Source organism: Pelodiscus sinensis, chromosome 1 (genome assembly GCF_049634645.1).
Source record: "Pelodiscus sinensis isolate JC-2024 chromosome 1, ASM4963464v1, whole genome shotgun sequence".
Taxonomy (NCBI): domain Eukaryota; kingdom Metazoa; phylum Chordata; order Testudines; family Trionychidae; genus Pelodiscus; species Pelodiscus sinensis.
The window spans coordinates 67,731,342-67,749,822 of NC_134711.1; the positions used below are offsets into that span (position 1 = coordinate 67,731,342).

Sequence of the window (18,481 nt, forward strand, 5' to 3'; positions counted from 1 at the left end):
TACTTTCTGGAAATGAATATTGTGAAGGGCCGCAGTCAGCGCTGTGTGGGTGTGCACAGGTGCGGGGAGCGAGCGGTGTGTGTGTGTGTGTGCGTGTGTGCGCGCACAGGTACCGGCAGCGGGCGCAGTCAGCGCTGTGTGTGTGGACACAGGTCGGGGAGCGGGCACAGTCAGCGGTGTGTGTGTGCTTGCACAGGTGCGAGGAACGGGCGCAGTCAGCGCTGTGTGTGCTTGCACAGGTACGGGGAGGGGCACAGTCAGCGCTGTGTGTGTGGGCACAGGTACGGGGAGGGGCACAGTCAGCACTGTGTGTGTGGGCACAGGTACGGGGAGCGGGCACAGTCAGCACTGTGTGTGTGGGCACAGGTCGGGGAGCGGGCACAGTCAGCGCTGTGTGTGTGGGCACAGGTACGGGGAGCGGGCACAGTCAGCGCTGTGTGTGTGGGCACAGGTCGGGGAGCGGGCACAGTCAGCACTGTGTGTGTGGGCACAGGTACGGGGAGCGGGCACAGTCAGCACTGTGTGTGTGGGCACAGGTACGGGGAGGGGCACAGTCAGCGCTGTGTGTGTGTGGGCACAGGTACGGGGAGCGGGCACAGTCAGCGGTGTGTGTGTGTGGGCACAGGTACGGGGAGCGGGCACAGTCAGCACTGTGTGTGTGTGGGCACAGGTACGGGGAGGGGCACAGTCAGCGCTGTGTGTGTGTGGGCACAGGTACGGGGAGCGGGCACAGTCAGCGCTGTGTGTGTGTGGGCACAGGTACGGGGAGCGGGCACAGTCAGCGGTGTGTGTGCGTGTGCACAGCTACGGGGAACAGGCACAGGCCGACGGGGATCGGGCTCGCCTCAGGAGATTCTCCCTGTGACCGTTGGAAGCCGTTTGAGCTCGCGCCAGGCGCCGCTCCGCGCACGGGACAAAAGCACCCTGCGACCTGGGGCGGCGCCATGCGGCTCTGGCTGCTGGCCCTGCTGGGGCTGGGCGTGCTGACCGGCATGTGCCGCCCACAGCGCAAAAAGGTCCGGCCGGCCCTGCCGACCATCACCAACAAGACTTTCATAGAGGCTTGCGTGCGGGAGCACAACAAGTATCGCTCCGCTGTCCAGCCCACGGCCACCAACATGCGCTACATGGTAGGGAGCCGCCGCTTGAGGGGCCGTGAGGGGAGGGAGCAGCTGGGCGGCTGCCGCCCTGTGGAGAACAGAAGGGGCGCTGTCTGGAGGGGGCTGTGCCACTGGGGACACTGGGAGGGTTGGTTGCAGGGGACACTATCCCATTGGGGATATAGGAGAGGCTGGTGGCAGGGGCGCTGGCCCATAGCGCCTGTGCAAGTTCAAGGCTATAACCGACCTAAGAGCCAGAAATGAACAATACAAATATTAATAAATACTTGAATCTTGACTGGCTGGTGCTGCCAAAGCATTTTCTAAGTGTTGGTAATGCTGCTAGACAACATTGACCTCCTGTGATCTGGCCATTTCTCTGGTTTGGCATCACTCAGGTCCCCAGGGTACTGGGCTAGAGAGGCTCAACCTGTATCATTGTTCCTATTTTACAGATTAGGCATTGCCTGCATTGTAAATCCAACAGGTGGGGAGCCATTTACACTACCATGAAATACATATCTCAGGCCTGTAATCAGGGAATGTGTGAAGTGTATGTACTCAGTACCTACATGGTCCCCCAAGTTAACATGCTCCAGCCAGCCAGGAGAAGGCTGGGGCTGATCCCCCTTCCCAGGAGCAAGGCCTATGGTGAAAAGAAGGTCTATGGGGTTCTGGCTAGTCGTTCACCACACTGATAATGCTTCACTTACATCAACCTCAGTAAAATGCAGGACAATGTAGCACTTTAAAGACTAACAAGATGGTTTATTAGATGATGAGCTTTTGTGGGCCAGACCCACTTCCTCAGTCTGGCCCACGAAAGCTCATCATCTAATAAACCATCTTGTTAGTCTTTAAAGTGCTACATTGTCCTGCATTTTGCTTCAGCTACCCCAGACTAACACGGCTACATCTCTACCACTATCAACCTCAGTGAAAGTGTGTTATGCATGTATCCTTAAGAGTATAAGACTCTTCTGAAAGCTGCATGCAAAAACTTGCTTTCCCAACCGATGGAGTGCCATTGTCAACTTTGAAATGCCAATAGTGATCCTGGATGACCCAGCCTATCCCGTACCCTCCTACTGCACAAACTATACACTGGCCACCTTGACAACAGCAAGGAATACTTCAGCTATTGGCTCGGCAGATGCAGAAAGACAGTTGAACATGTCTTTAGTCAATTTGAAGGGCTGCTCCATTGTTATCCACACAAGATTGGGCCTCCCTGATTGGAGCTGGGTCAGAGAGGCTTTGATGTGTCATGGGAAGGAGTCTTGTGTGGAAGCGATCAATAATGTGACTGGTGCCTCCTCCCATGTCTCTAGTCAGCAGTTGCCACTATAACAGTGGAGAGCCGTTATGTGTGCTTGCCAAGCCAGGAAAGGAATTTTAAAAATTAACAGGGATTTAAAGGGGGACGGGGCTTCCAGTCTCTGTGATCTTTGGCAGGAGAGTTCACAGTAGTGACCAGAGTGATCAGTGCTGGAGATCAATAATAGTTTACTTAAGAAATGCAGTATCTGCACTCACGCTGCATCATCTTAAGTATGTCAACCTTGGCTCTATATCACTCAGGAACATGTTATTATTAGATCAGCAGAAGAGGGTTCTTATATTGGCAGAAGTGTAAGATATGCACACCTAGATAAGCTACACCTAACTTGTAGTGTAGACCAGATTTAAGTTTTCAACAGCAGCATAAGAAAAAATAAAATGTTGCAATGAGTTATAGAAGATGATTCCATTTATAACACACTTACTGTCTTTTGTTCTACAGCTGCAGAAGTGTTAGTTGCCCACTTCTATCTGAATGGTCTCTTAGGGTACGTCTAGACTACAGGCTTTTTTCAACAGAGGCTTTTTCGAAAGTATCTTTCAAAAATGCCTGTCGAAAAAGAGCATCAAGACTGCATTATATGGATCAAAAAATCGATCTGCTTTTTCGAAAAAGAGCATCCAGACTGCCGGATGCTCTGTTGACAAAAGAAGGCACCCGGAACCGATTCTGCCAGGGCATGGGGGCAGCATGAGATGTGTGCTTAAAGGGACCCCCCTGAATAGCCGTTACTCTGCTTCTGCCGCTGCCTCCCTTACCGCCTAGAGCAGTGTTTCCCAATTGGTGCTCCGCGGAACCCTGGGGTTCTGTGGAGCAAAACGAGGGGTTCCGCGAAGAGCCGGCGCTCCCCCTCCCCCTCTGAAAAAGAGAGAGAGAGAGCCGGCTAGCCAGCAGAGGCGTGGGCGGCGAGTTGTGTGGGCTTGTGGTGCCCATGCTCCCACAATATTTGGATCTGGAGAGGGTCCCGACCCCCCCCCGCGCGCGCACGTGTCCTCCCATTCCGGCCCCAGAGCGTCTCTCCCCCGGACCCGTCCCCGCCGTGGGCAACCGTCCCTGAGCTTCCCCTGGCTGGCTGCTGCTGCCCTGCGCAGCACGCTCAAACCAGTGGATGGGGAGACACCCGGACGTGACATAACGTCACAGCCCGGGATTTTAAACTTGCTGGGCGCTGTGTTGCGCCGCATGGCTGAGTTGCGGCTTCGGAGTCCGGGGACAGAGCACAGACTCCGGCCCCACGAAGTTGAAGGCAGAAGGTACGGGAAGGGGAGGGGCTGGGGCTTGTGCAGTGGGAAAGGGGAAGGGCTGGGAGAGGAAGGTGCTTGTGTGGAGGTGGAGAGGAAGGGGAAGGCACCGAAGGGACAGGGTAGAGAAGAGACAAATGGCAGGGGGCCAATTGGAGGCAATGAGGAAAAGGGCAGGAGGGGAGGTGTCAGTGGGAGGGGGACAGGGTGATGCTGGCAGGGGAGAGGGTAAGGGCATTGGGGGCTAGAGGGGCGAGGGGAGGTGCTGGGAGAAGGCTTGAAAGAAAGGGTGGGCATGAGGAAGGCTGGGATGGAGCAAGTCATGTGGGAGGGCACTGGGGCATGAGGGGAATGGGGGCAGAAGGTGGTGAGGGGTGGGCATCAGGGAAACATGGAGCAAAGAGGGCAGGGGAAGTGAAGGAAGGCGGAGGCACCAGGAGGGTGCAGGGGTAAGAGAAGGTGTAGGTGCCAGGGGATTCTGGGCAGACACCTGCCCAGTGGAGGGACCACCATCAGAGGAGAGAGGCAGGGCAGTTTTGTAGAGGGAGGTGTTAGAAGAGGGGATGAGGAGGGGTAGCTCACATGATCAGAGTGGGGCTACTGGAGAAGTGGGCACAGGGACGACAGAAGGGCTGGTGGAGGGGGGCAGGTTGCAGGAGGGCTGAGGACAGTGAGAAGAGCAGGAGTCAGGACAGCAGAGGAGGGTGAGGAGTCGGGGGGCAGCAGGCACCAGGGGAGCTGACATGGCAGCAGAGGGAAAAGGTAGAGGTTTAAAAATATTTATTAATAACTTGGGTGGCACATCCAAACAATCCACATGAACTCAATACTGGTGCACAACACAAAATTCATTTTGCTCATGTGAGGAAACTCTTAGGCTATGTCTACACTGGTTGCGCAAGAACTGGTTTCTTGCGCAAGAACACATCCACTCTTCCATGTGCGAGCTGTGCTTTTGCACAAGAGCATCTATGGCAGTGTGGACACTCTCTTGCCCAAGAAAGTGCGGATGGCCATTTTAGCCATAGAGCTTTCTTGCTCAAGAAATTCATGTTGCCTATCTACATTGGCCTCTTGCGCAAGAATAGTTGCTCAAAAGGGCTTATTGCAGGATGGGAGCATCGTAGTTCTTGCGCAAGAAGCCCTGATTTCATACATGAGAACGTTAGTGTACTTGCGCAAGAACACATGGCCAGTGTAGACAGGCAGCACATTTTTGCGCAAGAGCGGCTGCTTTGGCGCAAGATCGTGCCAGTGTAGACACAGCCAAGGGGAGGGAGGAAGACAGGGGCAGGGAATCAGCACTGGCTCCACATGTCTACATGGTTTGGGGGAAGGTGTAGGGAAATTGAGCTCAGCTGCGTTGCAGAATGGGGAGGTCTGGGGAGCTGGGCTGTGGGGTGGGGTGGGGTGTGTGTGTGTGTGTGTGTGTGGAGCTCAGAGCTCAGTTTGACTGCAGGAGGAGGGAGGTGCCGGGAACCGGGGCTAGACTCAAGGGGAGGGAGGGACAGGGAATCGGCTCTTGGCTCAGCAGTTTTGTGGGGGTTGGAGGGAAATGGGGATCAGCTGTGCTGAGGGGGAGGCATGCAGGGAACCAATGCAGGGCTCAGCTGGGCTGAGGTGGATGGGGGAGGGCATACAGAACAGACGGGCAGCTCCGTTGGGCTGTGAGGGGCAGCAGGGAACTGGTGCTGCACTCCCTTGGATTGTGAGGGATGGTTTTGGGGGAAGTGCAGGGAACCAGCAGGGGTGGGCAGCTTAGTTTGGTTGCAGGGGATAGAGGTGCAAAGAAGCCTAGTGGGGAAGGGGGGACCAGGAGCCCTGAAATGACCTCCCCTGGTCCAAAAATTCCTCATCTGGGACCAATCAGGTCTAGAGGGTGCCAGATCAGGGAGGTCCAACTCCTACCCAAGTCCCCTCCTCGCACCCTCCCTCCTAGCCAGACACCCTACATCCAGCCTGCTTCTGCACCCTACCTATCTGGTCTGCACACTACCCAGACCTTGTCCCCTTCCGCCCCCCAGCTCCCTCCCATATGCTGCACCCCATCCCTATCCCGCTCCTTGGCAGCCCTGCCATCCACCCTAGCACTGCCCTGGCCCCAGCACCTTGCCTCACACCCCAGGACTCAGCACCACCCTGGCCCTGGCTCTGGCCCCAGCCCCAGCACCCTGCCATCCACGCTAGCACCCAGCAGCACCCTGTTCCTTGTCCCAGCACCCTGCCAGTCACCCTAGTGCCCAGCAGGACCATGTCCCTGACCCCAGCACCCTGTCACCTGCCTGTCCCAGCATCTTGCCCCAGCACTCTGCCACCTGAGCCAGCATCCTTCCACCCAGCAGCACCCTCTCCCCAGCCCCAGCACCCACTAGCACTCTGTCCCCTACCCCCACCCGCACATTTGGGACTACATTAGTGAGGCTTGGGGTTTTTTGAGGAGCTTTTTTTTTGGTTTTTTTGCATCTCACTTGTGTGGCAACTGACTTTTCTGTGGGTCAGTGACCTTTGACTCAAAACAGGTTTCTCACCCCTCTCGTATATAAAGACAATGCTAAAACCTTTTGAATTTGACATAATATTTTATTTAAAAATGAAGCCAGGCCAACAAGCCCCCAATTGGGACCAAACCCCCATTTCACTGCAGCATCATAACACTCCTGCACCACCTGACCCCAAATATGAGTCTATCATACACTGGAACCCCCTGTCCTGAGCCTCTTACATCCCCACACTCCTGCATCCCCACATCCTCAGTCTTCTGCCACAACGTTCCTACACCATCCACACATCACAAATCTGTGTCCTGAGCCCACCATACTCACAAACGTCTTGCCCTGAGTCCCTCACATATCCAGCCCAAACTCCTGCACCCTCACATCCACAAGCCCTGGCTTGCTCAGCACCCCAACCTTCCACTTGAACCCAACACTCCCCAGCCTAGAGCCCCCTCCCCGAGTCAACAGCCCCTTCTCCTGCATCTAAATTCCCTCCCAGAGCTTGTACTTCTCACCCCTTCCCACACCCAAATCCCTCATTCCCACCCCACACCTCACTCTCACTAGGTTGAGACAGGTATAAGGGCTGGGGATAGCAAGTGATGGAGAGGAGGGGAACAGAGCGGATGAGGCCTCATAGAAGGGAGATGGGGGGGGGGGGCCTTGGGGAAGGAATGTGAATTTCATGAACTGGTGGGTCCCTTTCTCCTCCCCCAGCCCCCTTCTTTTTTTTTTGCTTGACAAACCTAGGGGTTCCTTGAAATTTTGAAAAGCTGAAAAGGGTTCCTCAGCCAAATAAAATTGGGAAACACTGGCCTAGAGGGACAACAAAGGTTTTGCAGTGCTTGCTGTGAGTGCCCTGCTTTCTGGGACACCACAGCAGTTTGGTTTTTTTGGAGGTTTTTCTGATTTTTATCCTTTTGCAATGGAGCCAAAGCTGCTCCTGGGCAGGCAATGGCCCCACACCATAGTGCTTCAAGTGCTGCTGCAACTCCATGAGACCTTCATGCTGTTAATGCCCGGTCCAGATTCTGAACCCAGCCTGGAGCCCCTCGTTCGGGATGCAGCAGCACTGTTCTTGCCACCGAACTTTTTCCATGAGAGGCAATTTTGGAGGCAGGAGACAAGTACAGACTGGTGGGATTGGCTCGTAATGGAGCAGTGGGATGACCAGGCTTGGCTCCGAAACTTCAGGATGCAGAAGTCCACCTTCCAGGAGCTCTGCAATGACAGGACACCCACCTGCGCCCTGCCATCCCACTGGAGAAAAGAGTAGCTATTGCCCTCTGGAAGCTGGCCACCCCTGACAGCTACCGGTCAGTGGGACACCAGTTTGGTGTGGAGAGATCTACAGTTGGTGCTGTGTTGATGGAGGTAAGTCCCTCGGGGGGGGAGTCCATGATGAGTAGGGGGACTGTAACAGGAAAAGGCGGGGGGGCCACGGAGGGGAGGTGGTGAGGATTCCTGGCCACAGTCCAGCCTACTGCTTGGAGCAATCACTGCGGGGGGAGGGAGGGAGGAAGTCCTGGGGTCTTGGGGGGGGAGGTGGAGGAGGGAGTGGAAGCTCCCAAGGACTTGGGCAACCCTTCTAACTTCCTATTCTGTGTGTTTGTATGTGTCTATTTCTGCAGGTGGTGAGGGACATCAACTCAGAGCTGCTGAACAGGATTGTCTGCCTCAGAAATCTAGACGCCATCATGGCCAGTTTTGCTGGGCTGGGATTCCCAAACTGCAGAGGAGCGCTCGATGGAACTCACATTCTCATCCATGCACCACCCCATCAAGCAGCCTGTTATATTAACAGAAAAGGGTACTTCTCCGTTGTGCTGCAGGCCCTGACTGAGCACCGTGGACTATTCACAGACATTTGTGTGGGGTGGTTGGGCCGGGCACATGATGCTCGGATCTTCCACAATTCGCACCTTTACCAAAGGCTGCAGGCTGGAACCTTCTTCCCTCAGCGAAACTTTGCTGTTGGAGACGTGGAGATGCTTGTCTACATTGTGGCCGATGAGGCGTACCCCCCTCATGCCTTGGCTCATGAAGCCATACACTGGGCATCTGAACCCGAGCAGGGAACTCTTTAATGCGAACCTGACACAGGTGCGATTACAGGTGGAATGCGCCTTTGGCCAGCTGAAGGGAAGGTTTAGGTGCCTGCTAACTTGCCTCTACATGGGGGATTGCAATATCCCAGAGATGGTGGCTGCATGTTGCATCCTCCACAACCAGTGGAGAGCAAAGGGGAGGCCTTCCTCCCAGGCTGGGGGGCAATGGCTGAGGTGGAGGGGAGGTAGTCTGCGCAGCTTTGGACTGCTGCCGTTCGCCAAGTTCATCAGGTGGGGGTCCGCATCCGGGAGGCTCTGTGTGAGCACTTCTTAGCTGGAACCCAATGAGTTTCCCCAAGGACTCCCCAATGGGGACTGTGGGCCTGGGCCCCCCGTCCCAAAATCTTTCCTCCCACAAGTCATCCCTGCACCAGCCTCCGGACAGTTAAGAGACACACACCATGTTAAATCTCAAAAATATAATGTTTATTAACAATTAACATTCAAATAAATAACTGTTTATAAAAAATAGAACTGTGCAAAATGTAATCAAAAATAAACTTTTTCGTAAACTCTACTACTGTTTTTAAAACTGGGGGAAGAAGGGGGATGTCAACCTGGAGTGGGGAGAGAGGGAGGGTTGGCAAGCAGCTTACGGATGATGACCGTATTGCCTGGTCTGCAAACCTTTGCCACCTTGGGTCCGTGGACCTTGCCATCCTCGGAGTTGAGTTGGGGCCGTGCAGGTGTGGGAAGGAGAAGGGGGATGCAGATGGCTCTGCCCAAGCAAGGAGGGTAGAGGGGGCAGGGCTGAAGGGGTGACAGGGGCTGAGGGAGAGGAAGGGGGGACAAAGGGGGCTGGAGCCAGATGAGTGGGAGGAATCCCCATGGGGAGAGGACCTGGCACAGCCAGGGCCTCTTGGACACTGGCACACATAGTGCTCCACTGGGGGAGGAAATCCTCCAGGAGACGATTGTGCCAGCGAGCCTCCTCCCTTGCCCTTTCTGCGATGGTGTCCTCCATTCTCTCCATTGCCTCAACATGCCTCCTTAGGAGGTTGTTGTAGACCCGCCAATGCCTGCGGGTGCCATGGGACCGGGTGGGTATGGCACGGGTGTTTCCCTGTGGTCAGCAGCAGCAGGCCCAGCTGTGGAGGAGAAGAGGGAGAACTGATCAGTGTCAGGAATTCACACACTGTCCCTGCTTGGGCTCAGTGAATAGGTCCTTACAACAAGGGATGGGAATGTTGTCACTGCAAGGCCACGTCTGGCCCTGCCGGCCACCCCAGCCTCACAGGGGCCCCATTGTGGCTAAGGCAACGTCCGCCCCCACCCCCCACATCCCCTCTCCCCATCATGGCCGTACAGGCCAGGGAAGCGTGCAGCGACAGTGGGTCACAAGACCTAGGACAGGACCTGGAGCACCTTGGGTCTCCCAGGGCCCCCACCCACATACCCACCACCTGCCCGCCTGCTTGCACATGCACAGAGAGATAGATGCAAGCTGTCCAGGAAGATCAAGACATGTGCAGATTGCTCTGCATCCTCTCTGCTCCCACCTCCCCCTTCTGTGTCTGTGACCCTGACTGCACTTACCTGAGGCTCCCTCGCCAGCTTCGGAGGATGCCTGCGAGGCTTCCTGGGTCTCAGGGACAGGCTACAGGGTCAGGGTCACAGTGGTTTCATTGGTGTCCTCCTCCTCTCAACTTCTCCTGGAAGTGTCCCCTCCTGACAGTGCTGCACCGGTGTATGCAAGCCCATCTGCACTAGCACTGGGGCAGACAGTGGGTCCCGACCACGCAGGATGTGATCCAGCTCCTGGTAGTAGGCGCAGTGCACTGGTGCTGCACCTGAGGTGGAGCTGTGCTCATGGGCCTTGACATATCCCTGCCTGACCTCCTTTACTTTGGCCCGGACTTGGTCCAATGTCCTCGGGTGGTGCCCTTTTTGTGCCAGCCTCTGAGCCATGTGTCCATATATGTTCGCATTTCTGTGCCGGGTGTGCAGGGCCTGGAGTGCTTCCTCCTCACCCCAAAGTTCGAGCAGGGTCAGGACCTCTGTCCTTGACCAGGCTGGAGCTCTCTTCTTTCCCTTAGAGGGCACCTATGATGGCTCCTTCAAAGGTCCTTGGGGGCCTCTGGGATCTTGGGCTTCACACATGGCCACGTGGCAGGAAGGCAGGGAGAGCTGCGAGCTGACAGTCTTGGTCTTTGGCCAGCTTCCTGTCCGAATGCCTGCCCAGGGTGTCTGTGCCTGTAAAATATGGCTACAGACAGGAACAATAGAGGTTTTCCCTGAAGATGGACTGTCCAGCAGGGGGTTTCCTTGGAGGTCTTTTTTTTTTTTCCAACAGAACACTGTTGAAAAAAAGTTTTTCCTCATAAAATGAGGTTCACCGCTGTCAACAAAACTGACGCGTTCTGTTGACTTACTGTCGACAGAACGTGGCGGTAGTATAGACGCAAGTATACTTTTGTCGACAAAAGTCCACTTTTGTCGACAAAACCCGGTAGATTAGACACATCCTTACAACAATCTGTTCCTCTTTGTATTTAGCTGTTACACTTTGTATATGTCTGTTTACCAGCTACACCTGTGGTTGGGCTATGCCAGTGAACTCAGACTCACAGGGCTCAGGCTGTGGGGATGCTTCATTGCTACATAAAGTTCTGGGCTCTGGAAGTGTTACCAGTTTTGCCCTAGGATTACTCTTATGGGGCTGGGGGAGGTTAACAATTCTATCAGTGTACTGCTTGTGCTTACTTGTGCTCTCATTTGGAGCTGAGTTCTCCCTGCTGCCAATTCCCCTTCCCACTGGAATTCTCCTGCAGGAAATATGTTCCTCAGGACAGGGTTCTTCTCACCTTAGGAACACATGGACACTCACCCACTAACAGAGCACGTTTGAGAGAAGGGGTAATCAGCACTCACAAGCTGACCCCTCATATGTCCCTGGACTCAGCAGGCTGGCTTTAACAGCAATGCCACACTGCACCCTCATGTGTCTTTGGACTCAGTGGGCTGGATTTAACAGTACTTTAAACTGCCATCCTCATATGCCTGCAGGTTCAGCACCTCTCTATCCCCACTTTCACACCACAATCATTCACTGGTAAATCACACGATGATCAAACCCCACAGGATTTTGGGCACCACAGTGATCTTCTTGGGTACAAGAAGCATTGTTGCAGAGTGAATGGGGAAGCCAAAACAACACCCCATGAGGAAGAATGAACAAGAGGGAAAGGAAAAGAGAGAAGCAACCAGCTTAACAATGAAAGTCATTTATTTCTGGTTGGTGAATATATATATGGGGAGCTAAACACACAAAACAGTTAAAATATCAAATTTAACAGTTACAGTATTAAATCTAAACTGAAACTAATGACAGATGTTAGGGCTAGCAAACCATATACAGACTGCCCCCGACTTGCAACGCGATCGGTTCCTGGGAGACCGTCGCAAGTCGGGGGCATTGTAACTTGAGTTCGCATTTACGACAGGTGTCGTACACCATCATAAATTTGGGGCTGAGGACATAAGTTGGAGGATTTCGGCCCCTTCCGCACTTAAAGGTCATAAGTTTGGGAGGGTGTCGTAAATTGGGCCATCGCAAAGTGAGGGCCTCCTGTAACAGTTTACATAGGGCAGGATTAGGAAGCTGTGTTTAGAGAGAGGTAGTTGAGGAGGAGGGGAAGAGAGAGAGAGAGACCTCACTGCTCCTGAAGCTTGCATTGATCAGGATTCCCAGATGGTGATGGGAGCTGGGAGTTCAGAGGGCAGGAGACAAGCAGAGCAGAGCCCCTAGCACGATCAGACAAGAGATGAAGAAGTCTCAATGGAACTGATGCAGTTTAAATCCAGGTATCAGAACAGTTTTTCTTGGGCACGGATAGGAGTTTTTATAGGGATAGGACAATAGTTTGAAGAGACCCTGGATTTGTTTATGGTTAAACAGGTAAGACAATAGAGACTGATCACGCCTAGTTTTGATGATGTTCCATGAAGAAGCTCACAATGCAACTAGGCAGTGTCAGTATTTTGGATGTCAATAGGATCCATTACTAGAATTGGTCTGATAATGACTAATTTGGGTGTGAGCAGGACTGGGTTCATTAGCATCTGGAGCAGAGTTTTCCCATTAGGCAGTGTTTCTTTGCGTTCAGTATCCCATAGTTCAGTGCGGTTCCTGTTTTGGAAGAGCTGTTCTCCATTTTGTATGCTAATGGAGAGGTCTCTCTGTTCTATCTTCCATACAGATGAGGCTGGAGTGTTTCCTTAATTCTATCACTTCTGTCTGGAGGAGTTTAGGTGTGTCTTCCCTGGCCTTTTCATTGCTTTGTCTTTGATTCTAGCAGAGGCCTGGGGGAGGGGGATGGTTTTCCATGAGTGTTACTCCCCGGCTCCCCAAGAACACAGGGCTGACAGGTGGCCATGCTCTGGTTCTCCAAGAACACAGAGCTGGTAGGTAACCGCAGGCACCAGGGCACTACGACCCTGTGAAGGAATCCGGGACTTGTGCTGAATCCGGAAGTCTACACAGCTATGAAATAGCTCTATAGCCTACACTGTGAGGCTACGTCTTCTACACTAGCCCCTTTTCCGAAAGGGGCATGCTAATTTGACAGGTCGTAATAGGGAAATCCACGGGGGATTTAAATATCCCCTGCGGCATTTAAATAAAAATGTCCGCCGCTTTTTTCCGGCTTTTAGAAAAGCCGGAAAAGAGCGTCTACACTGGCCCCGATCCTCCGGAAAAAAGCCCTTTTCCGGAAGATCTCTTATTCCTACTTCAAAGTAGGAATAAGAGATCCTCCGGAAAAAGAGCTTATTTTCCGGAGGATCGCGTCCAGACTGGCGCTTTTCTCCAGCTTATCTACCAGCCGGAAAAAAGCGGCAGCCATGTTAATGCAAATGTCGTGGGGGATATTTAAATCCCCCGCGGATTTGCCTATTCCAAAGTGCTACATTTGCATCCCTATTACGGAATAGGGGCCAATGTAGACACAGCCTCAGAGTATCTTTCCAAGATCTGACAAATAGCTCTGTGTAGATTCCAAAGCTTGTCTCTTTCACTAACAGAAGTTGATTTAATAATTGGTCACCTTTTCTTCTGTGACCAAATCAGTTCACTAATAAGTTAAAACCAGGATTTTGGAGTGCTTGACTGAATGACAGAAGAGGAACAAAATATTTCTATTGTATAGTTGTACAGAATTTACAAACATTTTTAATTTAATACAGTTTATAGATATTCATTTTCTGTCTTAATTTGTCTGATGGATAAAAATGCATTGTAATTTAACTCTCTGCACAGCTTTCTTCTACTTTCCTATTTTGCAGACTTGGGATGCAGCTTTAGCACGGACTGCCAGAGCATGGGCAAAAAAATGCCTTTTTAAACATAGTCCATATTTAACAGAAAAATTTATGTCACATCCTCATTATGTGCACGTTGGAGAAAATATATGGACGGGAAGTCGCAGCATGTTTACTGTTGTTACAGCCATCAAACTCTGGAAAGATGAAGTCCAGCACTACACTCTTGAGACTCGGAAATGTACTAAAACATGTGGTCATTATACTCAGGTAAATTAATTTTTATTACCAAAACATTTTTCACAGCTCACAACAATTCCAAGAATTAGAATTGGGGAGACAATAAATAATTACCCGTTACTGGAAAATAGCGATTATAATTAATGACTCATACTTCCATTCTTTCAGTGTTGCTTTCAGGTGCTTAAATAGCTCCCACCCTCAAACTGTTAGCTGATTCTTAAGATAGTTTGAAAAGTGTCATCTTGGGTTACACAACAACTTGGGTTACACAAGACATCCTAATACTGTGATTATGTTAATTTTGTAAATAGAAATGTTCTCTAACTTGGTATTCAGTATAGCCAAAACACCCTGCTCTTGTCTTCTTCGTTTTTTAATCTTACAAGAAACAGAGAAAATTCTTCAGAAGACAGGGAGTGTGACAGGGCTCCACTCCCCACACTGATGACTTCTGCTGGCCATCTTGGGGGTTAGCTCTGCAGATTGTTATGTCCACTCTCAGTGGTGCTTTGTCCACCATCATTTCTGCTCCTGGCAGTGTTGCCAACCATCAATACATTCATGGACATTCCATAAAAATGAACTAAAATTGGACCTATCTGTAAAATCCATAATGCATTTAAATATAAATAAAAAATACACTGATCTTTGAAGTGGAGCTGAGGAGTCCCTTCCCATGGGTCCTGGGGTGACCTCTATGCCATGGGATAGGTCCAGGGAGTCTACAATTCCCAGAGTGGGGTGGAGAAGGGCATTCTTCTGGTGGGTGCTTCTTCCAACTTGCAGATGGCTGGCGGGGGCTGCATCGCTAGCGTCAGCACAGCAGCAGCTTTTGGTGGGCATTCATGCAGCACACCTTTCTGCCAGGCTCCCTTGCAGCTGGTTGGGGGCTGATTCTCAATATGGTGAATCAGTTTTTTATTAAATTCTTAAAAGATTGTGAATCCACACGAACTATTTTCCAGTGCTGCAGATATAGCCACATATTACAGCTCTGACACAGTAGTTAATTTTGTCAGACACAAATTGTTAGCTGACCGAGGCAGCTGCATTGTGAACTTCCAGAGTCTTTTACAGAACAATGACGATGGGAGCTACAAACTCCTACCCTTTCCCTCATGTAGAGTTCTGAGACAATGTAAGGGGGAATTAGTCCCAACAATTCATTTATTTTAATTGCCAAAGATGCCAAATAATCTAATTGATTATCACAATCTATTTCCTCAGTGTTTACTTTGGCTCCATGGTCCTTTTAAGATTCTGCTACAGGTTGATCCAGTCACTTTTTAACTCCAACTACTCTAGTCTCTGAACATGCATCTGCTGACTCCTACATAACTTTTGAAATCTTTTCCCTCACAGGGCCCAACCACCTTCTCCATAAGTACATGTACAGGGCCCCAAGGATTATTTATTTAATGAGATCCTGGACTCTAAAAGTAAACATTATTCAATCACACTTGTGCAGATGTTCCACGGGAATCACCCTGAAAATCCTGGTTTTACATCAATCTGAGAGTGCTGCTTGCGGAGGTGGTGATATCACAGGGGCAGACAAGATACGGCTCGTGGGCCAGATCTGGCCGACCAAGCCTTTTAAACTGGCCCACCCCTGTGCACGGAGCAGCACTGCACATAGTAGCTAGCGGCTCCCTGTGGCTCCCTGCGCTGTAAAGAAGAAAGGGAGAGTTTTCATGTGCTGCCTCTGCTCCCAGCAAAATCTCTCAATTCTCATTGGACAGTTTCCAGCCAACAGGAGCTGAGAGATTTTGCTGGGAGTGAGGAAAGTGCAGCACAATTTCTCAGCTCCCATTGGCCAGTTTCTGGCCAATAGGAACTGAGAAATTGTGCAGGTGACAGAGCAGCTCTCAAAGTCTCCACAGCACAGAGAGACTCATGGAATGGTCTACAGCTGCTAGCAAGCCTGGAAACCTGCCTGAGTGCGCTGCTGCTTAGGCACTGCTTAGATAAGCACCTCCTAGCTACAACCTGCTTCTGGTACCCCCCTATACAAACCCCAACTCTCTCCCAGAACCTACACCTCCTTCTACACCTCTCCCCCAGGCAAGAATCCTCTCCTGCATCCATTCCCCTTCCCAGACCCTGCACTCCAATCCTCTGCCCCAATCACAACCTCCTCCTTCACCCAAACTCCCTCTCAGATCCCTTACTCTCTCCTGCATCCCAGTCCCATATCCCAAGCTCCCTTCTGCATCCAACCTCCGTCCCAGACCCTGCACCCCCTCCATAGAAAAGTTCAGCCATTGACCACTTACCAAAATCTTGCAATGCCCCCCCCCCATCAAAAATTATTGCCCACCCCTGTGATATCATCAGAGACCACACTCTCAAACCCTGGTCCATGGGGTTCTTAGGAAATTGTACATTCTTCTTTGAGTGGTATCCGTTTGGGTACACCATTTCTGGTATTTTGGTCCCTCTGCATGTACAATCAGAACTTTTGGTAGCAGTGCTTGGTCAGGTCACATCGTAGGCTTTCTGTAGGCTACCTGCAGGCTTTCTGTACTTCTTTCAAATGGACACAGTGTGTGCACTGCCTAGAAGAAGCAACGTTATGCTAAAGTGTCCTCACTGCCACAAGCTAACAGGCTGGACAAGAAAAGCAAAAAACTTATAGTTAAAGCTCCTCCTCATGCCGAGGTCTCTCAGACAGGTGTCTGAGCCAGAAGCCTGGACCTCATCTAGATATACCTTCCCAACCACAGCTTCTGACAAGGGTTCATCATCTAACAGGAAGGCTCTGGTTCAACCTGCTAAGAAAATATCCAAGAAGTGGGTAATTGTTTCCCCACCACAGGACTCTTCCAAAAAGAGCTGTTCTGTGAATGGGAAAACAGCATTGGCACCAGCCACACCAGCAATGACCAGATTAGAGGTACTGGTACCATCCAGTACCAGCTGTGCCATAGGAGCTAAGGGCTCTAAAAGATCCAGCTCACACACAGACTCCAAGGGGAAATCAAAACCCTATGCATTGGCACTGATGCAATCAAAGCCACAATCAGTACATAGCAGCTCAGCCCCAGCTCCTATAGTGCTTCATTCATTGGTACACAGTATGGACTCAGACCCTACCCATGAACAAAGCAGTAATAGGACCTGTCAAGACCATTTGGCAGACTGCATCTGTTCCTTCAATATGCAACAGGTGTGACAAAAAGTATGCGTCATCAAAAGGCATGGAATTCTTTTTCTCTCATTCAGCGCCCAGTTCTCTGGTGGTCAATGCAGTTCATGAGTGGGGTAGACAAAAACTGCCCAAGAATACGCCTTATGATAAAGACTGGAAAAGTCTCAACCTTCTTGACTGCATAGCTTATTCTGTGGCTACATTACAATAGTGCATAGCCAGCTACGAAGCCTTACTAGCTAAATATGATCATAATAACTACACAGTGTTCTCAGAATTTACCAACTTTATTTCTGGTGACAAAATATTACAGCACTTGTGTCAGAGGAACAACTCAAATCTGGAACAGCCCTGCAGGTTTCACTGAACTCTGTGAACACAGCTGCAAGATCAGTAGCAACTCAGTAGTAATGAGAAGAATCTCATAGCTCGATCTCTCGGACTTCAAAGAAGAGAGAAGACGCTCACTCTCTGGCTGATAACCTACCATTTGTGGGGCTTAAACTCTTTTCTGCAAAGACAGATAATTCTCTCCATATGCTCAAGGAAACACAAGCAATACTTTGGTCTCTTGGGATTTATTTACCTATCAACGTTATTGCTACACTCTTTTATGCACAACAACATAATTATGAATCACAGAGATACAAACAGAAGCCATCAAGGAGATGACAACGTGCTTCTCCAACAGCTAAAGCACAAGCCTCCTCATCCAGGCAACAAATTCAAAGCCTCGGTCAAGGGCCTGAAAACCCCATCTTTTTCTATGCTGGAGACATCTACCCTCTTCTGACCATTCGGAGATTATCTAGTTACAAATTACCAAGTCTGGAAAACCATTACATCCAACTGATGGGTATTAAAAATTATACAAACTGATTACTCCATCTCATTTATTTTTCAAATAAATACTCACCCTTCCTCTACCCCTCTTCAGGGACCCTTCTCATGAACATCTACTGCACCAGGAGGTAATCCACCTTGTACACCTAGGAACAATAGAACTCCTTCCAACAAACCTCAGAGGAAGGTGTTTTATTCCCACTATTTTCCCATGAAGAAAAAGTCAGGAGAATGGAAACCTATATTTGATCTCAGAGGACTCAACAATTTTGTAGATACAGAAATTCAGTATGGTCTCACTAGACACCATGGCTACATCTAGACTGCACGCCTTTTTCGACAGTATCTTTTGAAAAAGCCTCTGTCGAAAAAGTTCCAATGTACATCTTTTGGAAGAGACATGAGGTCCACAAGATGTCTTGTCATGCACCTTTCCTGACTATCCAACATTGATGTTAGTGAAGCATCCTTTGTGAACTATTAGCACCTGCAGCACCATGGCAGCAAAGCGGTCCATGATATTGTCGATGATCCCAAAAGTCACAATCCTCTGTAGCAGGATGTTGTTGATGGCCTTGGCTACTTGTATGAGCACAGCCCCAACTGTGGATTTCTTCACCCCAAACTGATTCCCAGCTGAGCAGTAACTGTCTGGTGTGGCAAGTTTCCAGGGGGCAATGGCCATGTGTTTTTGCACAG

The 18,481-nt window shown here is 50.8% G+C and overlaps 1 protein-coding gene across 1 annotated transcript in view; it reads left to right on the forward strand.

Annotated features, from left to right (window-relative positions):
- Positions 1–747: 747 nt before the first annotated feature.
- Positions 748–18,481, forward strand: part of LOC112545529 (glioma pathogenesis-related protein 1-like) — a 33,300-nt gene continuing 15,566 nt past the window's right edge. Inside the window, exons 1-2 of the mRNA XM_075932037.1 lie at positions 748–1,130; positions 13,570–13,815. Of these exons, the coding sequence (XP_075788152.1) occupies positions 945–1,130; positions 13,570–13,815 (432 nt within the window). The 5' untranslated portion in view covers positions 748–944. The remainder of the gene's footprint in view (positions 1,131–13,569; positions 13,816–18,481) is intronic.